At 41.7% G+C, this 7,699-nt stretch overlaps 1 protein-coding gene across 1 annotated transcript in view; it reads left to right on the top strand.

The window, feature by feature from the left end:
• Positions 1-3,054: 3,054 nt before the first annotated feature.
• B4GALT5 (beta-1,4-galactosyltransferase 5) overlaps positions 3,055-7,699 on the top strand; it is a 39,216-nt gene continuing 34,571 nt past the window's right edge. Inside the window, exon 1 of the mRNA XM_087720455.1 lies at positions 3,055-3,456. Coding sequence (XP_087576581.1) covers positions 3,333-3,456 — 124 coding nt within the window. The 5' untranslated portion in view covers positions 3,055-3,332. The remainder of the gene's footprint in view (positions 3,457-7,699) is intronic.

Here is a 7,699-nt window from a genome sequence, read left to right as displayed (position 1 = left end):
ACGTATGTACGTACGTATGTACATACGTACATACATACATACATACATACATACCAGGGATGGGTTTCTCGCCCCGTTCCAACCAGTTCGGTTGGAACGGGGCTGGCGGCGTCCTCGTGCACGCGCGCAGCGCACGCATATGTACTAGCGTCTGTGCGATGCTCCAGCTGCTCCTGGAGGATCGCGCAGGTGCTGTATGCGTCCTGCGCATGCGTGGAAGCGCAGAACTCGTCAAAACTGGGTAAGGGGCGCGGGCAGGCAGGTGGGCCAGTTGCCGTTCCCGGAAGGTACTTACTTCTGGGTTCGCCGACCAACCGGTTCGCAGGGACCGCCGCGAACCGGTTGAAACCCACCCCTGATACATACATTCTCCTCTTTGAATAAAATAATCAATTTAACAATTTATCCTTTATCTTCCTTGTTATGGAAATTGTATATACTTCTATTTGTACCTAAGAATCGTTGTGAACTATTGCCATCAATTCTCCTGACCTTTGGGCCCAAAAGTTACATCCTAGTAGCTGTACAAATCATTTTGAAGCTCTTCCTAACCGTTTTAGCTCCTAATAAGCTGCAGTACCTACTTTCATTGTTTTGCATAAAGGTAGTCCTCAACTTACAACCACAACTGTCAGTAGAATTTCTGTTGTTAAATAAATCATTCCAGATTTTACGAGCATTTTTGCCTCCCTCATTGATTTCGCTTGTTGGGAAGTCGCAAATGAAGATCACGTGACCCCAGGATGCTGCCACTGTGATGAATATATGCTGATTGGCAAGTACTTGAATTTTGATCATGTGACTCTGGGGATGTTGCAACAGTTGTAAGTGTGGATCGACCATAATTCACTTTAGTGCCGTTGTAATGTTGAATGGTCAATGGTCACTAAACGAATGGTGGCAAATCAAAGACTTCCTGTTTTGCTACTTCTCTCCTTTGTACACACATTTAGTGGTTTTCATTTCTTTCTCATTTTTCAGTCTAGAAAGTCATGTATTAATCTGGGAAATGAAAACCAAAAGTCATAGACTGTACGATTGGTTGCTGTGGGTGCAAAGGGGGAGTTCCCCCTTTTCTCACCCTTCTGTGGGCTCTGTATGCTGTCTGAAGTGTTTACCTCATGATCTTCCTGTGTACCAGAACTATCCTGTCTGCTGTAAATATAAATGTTAAATACATTTTTATATATAAAACTACAAGTTTGTGTCAGTGCCTCTGACTTCATTTGGACAATTCCCTGACATATATAGATCTGCTAAACAGCTCCAATGTATATGACCCTAGGCAGTGCACGAGTACACCAGTACAAAATTAATATCTCTTAAAGGTAAAGGTTCCCCTCGCACATATGTGTTAGTTGTTTCTGACTCTAGGGGGCGGTCCTCATGTTACAGGAAAGCTTGTGCAACTGGCACAGAACTTGAAGTTGTGCAAAGGCTCTCCTAACCGCAGCTGCCACTTGCTAGAAGAACCCACAGATTGCAAGGACTCAGTGGAAATGTGTATTTCATCATCATTTTCATCATATTTTTTCCATTTTTGTCTGTTTCAGTTGATGCTTTAGTTTCCACACAGGTTAATATGGTAGTTGATTTCTGAGTTCTTCCATGAAATGATTTTGGCCCGTAACTGTACTGTGAACTACATTTGTATTTATAGGAGAGAATATAGAATTTGATCTGGGGCAGCCCATAAAATTTGTATTTTTCTTCATGTATATATATATGCTTTGCTCTATATATTTCTCTAAATATTTTGCTCTATAAGCGCTTCTATAAATTGATGCTGCCCTGTGTCTCCTTTAATTTACTCTTCAAATCTGTTGTTTTTCTTCTAATATAGGCAGATGGTTTCCTCCTTGCTAGTCCTAAAGCAGCTGCAACTCTGAATTTTTCAGCCTTCCACATTTTCCCTTTAGATCTTTTGCTTGTCCTTTGCTTAGCTGTTTGTGGTGGTTGATCTAGACCTTGCCATGGGGTGTTTTCCGTGACCACCAGTTGGAGGAATTGATAAAATGCATATTCTGCTTTTTGCTCTGAGAAGTTAAATGATTTCAAATAATTGGATCTATAGAATCAATGACATGAACTAGTGATAACATCTGAAATGTCTTCAGTCATTCCACAAAGGGCCAGGGTCATGTGCCAATAAAAGTCCCATTTTTCCCATTTGTTTTTTACCGCTCCAGTCTGGTGCTCTAGTGCGTTAGACTTTACAATCATATCATTGTGGCAAGCATGGCTGCAGTATTTATTTAATTGGAAGTGTATGAGGCTGCCCAATTCTTTGGTCATTATAGACCATGCTGATTAAGGAGGGAAATGCATAAGGAGGATACAGAATCAATAAAAACTATCTTAATAGGACTTTTCATACAACAAACTAGTTTGTCTACAATTGATTGTATAAACCCAAATTGGTATGTAGTGTCTACCTTCACAAGATAAATGAGGCACAAATACTGTGGCTCGACACAGTAACCGTTTTAAAATGGTGATTTAACTAAATGTGTGGACACAATCTATATTTAAAGATTCTTTTGACAAGGCTGCTCTTCTTATGCATGATGAGATAATTAAGTGAAGTCATTATAGGAGAGCTGTGTTAGTCCATGGCAGCCAAAAGGCACCAAATTTACATGTGATGAAATGAGCTGTTATCTCGCAGAATCTTATGCCGTTTAACACAATTTATTAGTCAGGAAAGCCGCTACCCGATGGAGTTAAGTGACTAAACTACAAGCCATTGAAGGCACACGCTTTGAAGCAGAAGGTCTAACGAAAAAACGGCCTCCGAAATTCGCTAAGGCAGAGCGCGACCGGTGACCTCACTGGCCAAGGCCACCCCCTCCAAGGCTGCCCACGAGACCAAGAAGAACGAAAAGGGGAATTTGGGGACGGTCCCTGAGAGGTGGCCGGCGAGACGGAGGGAGCGCGTCAAGTGCAGGTCAGCTTTTGACGCTCCGAAAAACGGATTTTGCAGAGAGCCCCTGAAGGCCCCTCTTTCCCCGCCCTCGCCGGCTCCTCCCACTCCGTTTGCCGGTGCTTCGAGCCTCGGGAGCGGCCAGGAGGAGGCTATAAGAGAGACCAGAGGGGTTCGTCGGGCGGCGCTGCTGGCCGACTCTTCACTCATGCAGCGCCGTCGCCGGAGGGGGGGAGCCGCGCGGAAGCACAGAAGGAGCAAGTGAGGCGAGGAGGAAGAATCCCCCGCTACTACACTACCTCCGCCCCCCCCCCCCGAGTCAGCCGTCCCCTCAGTGAACGCCTCCGCCTCTTTCTCCTTTCTCGCCTCAATCGGCTCGCCTGGAAGCGAGGCGAGGAGGGGGCGGACCATGCGCTGGAAGCGGAGCCCTTGGAGGCCCTGGCGGCTTCCCCGGCGGTCGTTGCTGGCCGCTCTCTTCTTTTTCTCGCTGTCCTCCTCGTTCCTCTACTTCGTCTATGTGGCGCCCGGCATTGGTAAGGGTCGCGCGGCGCGGTTGGGGAAAAAGCGGCTCAGTCGTCTCCGAGTTGCCCAGGGAGGGGCGGCGCGCCCGGGACGGAGACGGCGCTTCCCCGCCCGGCCTTGGCTTGTGAGAAGGAACGGCGGGAGAGGTAGAGAGAGCGAGAGAGCGTCGGGCAGCCGAGGGTGGGGGTGGGGGTCTTTTGAGGGGAGATGGGGGGTGCGCGATTTTGGCGCGCGTGCGCCCTCCGCGGGCGTGGGTGGGGGGCTGAGAGGAGTCTAACGGTAGCGCAGGAAAGGGGAGGGTATGAGCGCCGCCTGAGGTGGTGAGGGGCAGTCGCCAGATTCAGGCCGCCGCTGCCGCTATTGCAGCGCACGGTGGAAAAGCGGCGGTGTTGCCCACCCCTTCCCTGCCTCCCGCCCGCTCCAGTTGCCGCAGCCAGGGGTGGGGGCTCGGTGCCTGAAGTCTCTTGCCTCTCTTCCAAAATTTCGCCAACGGGCATCGGTGAAGCGCGCTCTTTCTCTTCCTCACAAAACACATTTCCTTTCCCCCCACGCGTAGTTATTGGCGATATGGACTCTTGGAGGCTGCGCTCCCGGGTCGCGTTTCCTTTTTGCAGCCCACGAGAATGCCTGGTTTTGAGCCTCAAAAAACGAGAGTTCTCTTAAGGCTGCAAAAAAGGAATATACTTTGGTCCCTGAAGCGCTTTTCCTGTTATTTGGACATTATATACACGTACGTACATACGTACGCTATGTATATATGCATGTATGTAGTCCATAATATAGTGATGATTTAAAAAAAATTAGTTGAGCACATGGAATCTTTTTTCTTTTAGTATATTTTGGAGGTGGGGGCCCACTTTGTTATTTAAGATAGTATCTCCTTTTATATATGGTAGTGAAGATACCTAATACTCCCACCCCCTATTTCCCCCCACGACAACCTTGTGAGGTGGGGGGGCGTAGATAGAGTGAATGGGCTAAAGTTACCCAGCCAGATCAGTATCAAACATTTCCCTGACCTCAGCAGAAGCGAGGTTTTTTCTTCTCCCTTCTCTCCTTAATACTGTATTCTTTTTACATTGCTATCCTCTGGCTTATTTAATTTTGCCCTTGCTCTTTTTATCTTTGACCTTGATTAATTCAGCTGTTTATTCCTTAAAATCTACATACAAAATGGAAGGTGGGATACGATTCAGGTGTTGAATTGGGAAGGTGGATTTAAAAAGTATGTTTGTATTCCCCCATTTTTTCTTTTACAAAAAAGCATCATGGAAATATTTGCTTGATATATTTTTAGCTCATATTACGGTAGTAGGTAGACAGTATAAAAAACACAGGAGGTATACAAGCCTTTACATTGACTGCAGATTGTGATCAGGGTTGGGTCAAGTGGTGATTGTTAAAGTGATTTAAAAACAATAATGTTGACTGCTATTTTCTCCCTTCTTTCTCCTTTTGCTCATATTATCAAGTGTCAGTATTCTGCCAATAGTCAATTGTTAGTTTTTGGTTAATAGAGGTGTTCTGCTAATCTTCAGATTTTTCTTGCAAATATTTTAGGTTCATGCTAAAATGATTTACAATTTAACAGATCATGCTTTTTGGGCTGCTTATTTCTTTGTGAGATAGATTTTGAGAAGTTTCTCACTGCTCTCTGGTGTTCATGCATATTTTTATGTGACTTAAAATTATAGAATTTAATCTTAAATTGATCACATTTTACTCTAAATGACAATGCCAAAATAACAATTTCCTAGAGATGAATAGTAGGCAACAATAATGTTTTGGAAGTATAATGTTCCTTTGCAAACACTTGCAGATTAAATTTGGTCTTCAAATCCAGTTAAATACTAGTAACTGTCTATCTACATGTCTCAGTACTATAAGGTTGCTTTCCTAGTGTGGGTGCCCTGTATATCTCCTAGACTATGCATCCCTTTAAGTCATATTGAGTGAAGAATGAGTAAAAGAATCAAAAAATTGGCATAAGAACTGCCTGATATGATAAATTGCTTTTACATCAGGAAAAAGTTTCTAAATAACAATTTTCCTGGTAGTATGAATATTATTCATACGATGCAACATTTAAATTTAATTTCATTTTTATTGGTATTTTAGAATAGAGCATCAGATCTAACCATTTAAAGTCAAGTCTCTGGTGTGGATTTTTGCATTGTCACAAAAGACAGTCTGGATATTGATAATATTTGCTTAATTGATTACTTTTGGTGAACAGTAGTGTTACACAAAAACAACTGTTGCTGAAGACAATGGTGTATAACCCGTCTATCTTGTATTCTGTGGGACACAATATCCAACAAAACTTTGTAGAAAGTTTAATAAGCTTGAATGCTATTTTTTTTTATTTTCAGCCTGCAATGACTACATAATAAATATATGATACTTGATATCTGTGTTAACTATGAACAATTAAGAATTACTTCTTTGTTAGGCTTAGAGCTTTTCTTTATGATAAAAAATAAGTCCTAACATAGTTAAAAACAGAATGAATTAATAATAAAGAATTCATAAGCAAATGCATAACTGCCATAGAACAAATCTATTTCACAGAGAGGCACCTCCCATATCTACGTTGATTCTCAGTTTGCTTATAAATTTCTTCCTGGAGGAAAGGCATATTCATTGAATTACAGTGGCCTCTGAATGCAGTTTTTTATGACTTTGTTATACAAGAGCTGCTCTAGAGATAGAAGTGTCCTTGGACTTGCAAAGCAAAGCTTATTTGTACTGTAACAATTTTTTTTCTCAACAGAACGTTTACATAATTATTTCTTAAACTTCCTTTTTGTCCTATGTACAAAAGAAGAAGACTTTTAGATGTTTTGCTGCCTCTGTAAACTTAATACTGGAAATACCTACTGAATAATTTATTGCTGTCTGGAGAACTTGTGATACATTTAGATAATTCTTTAGTTTATTTTTTTTTTGTTAGTCTCCCTTCTTTTACTTAACTATTACATTCATTTTTGATCTTTGGCCATCATTTAATTCACACACACACACACCACCACCACCATCATCATCCCTAAAAGCTTTAACAGCACTGCTAAAGTGATTTAGAAGACCAGTGGAAAGGAATATATTCCAAAGGCAATGAATCATGAAAAGGCAGGATTATCAACAAGATCTGTTGCTGGTTGAAATTCTTGTCCTTTTTATGTTATTACTTTAACACAAGGGAACATTACGGAATAAGGTTATAATCCTAGAAATATTTTTATGATTCCTTATATCTGAGCCATGGTAATCTGATGGTTGTCTGGTTATTGATATGAAACTGAACCTATTCTGATTACCTAGATGGATGATATAGAATTGTTATCTTATTCTAAGAAGTTTTTGCAGGTGATTAGAGGCCAGTATATCCTAGTTCTATCTTGTGTCCAAAAGGTAGCATTGGAAGACTATGCTTCAGTGCTTGTTTATAACAAATTCCCTCAATTTGAAAAACTCAAGATGTGTTGCACCACGGGAAGTTCTATTTGTGTGAGTGGGGGGTACCTGTCACTTATGTAAATGAAGTGCACATGAGTGCAGACAGTCACTGCATGTGTGGAGCCATCCCATCTCCCTCCCCCACTCTGCTGGACCACAAAGCTGGAAAGGTTGAAGACCCCTGGTTTAACACATTTGGAGGGCTTCATGTTTAGGAAATCTAACCCATGATCTAATGTACCTTATGTACTAAATAACAATATACTCATCAATAACAATATACCATCACTATCTCAAAGTATTCTTTATTTAATCTCAAGTGAACAGCCTGACAATGTTGCCTGGTTTCAATTTACTTAGATATTATGATTAAGTCTGTGTAGGAAGGATATATATTGGTTGTGTCTATACTTGACTTGGTTGATTTGGCAATAGTTATTTGTGTTTGCCCACATACCTTTTTAAATTTGCATCCTTTACTAAGGATACTTTTAAAAATATCTAGAAACTGTGGTTTGTTTGAAATTCAGTAGGTAAACAACGTTGCTTATAGGTGAAAGTCATGCTTATAACTCGCATTCGCTACTACAGGTAGTCCTCAACCTATGACCAAAATTGAGTCTAAAATTTCTATTGCTAAGCAAGACAGTTGTTAAATGAGCTTTGCCTCATTTTACAACCTTTTTCCACAGTTGTTAAGTGAACCCCTGCAGTTAAGTTAATTATATGGTTATTAAGTGCCTCTGGTGTCCCCATTGACTTTGCTTGTAAGTTGAGCACTACCTGTAATGTGTGTTT

Source organism: Thamnophis sirtalis, unplaced genomic scaffold (assembly GCF_051295495.1).
Source record: "Thamnophis sirtalis isolate CommonGarterSnake01/CBP01778 unplaced genomic scaffold, rThaSir2_p1.2 scaffold_7, whole genome shotgun sequence".
Lineage (NCBI taxonomy): Eukaryota > Metazoa > Chordata > Lepidosauria > Squamata > Natricidae > Thamnophis > Thamnophis sirtalis.
The sequence above is the reverse complement of the archived record's forward strand: the minus strand, read 5'-3'. Positions and strand labels throughout refer to the sequence as shown.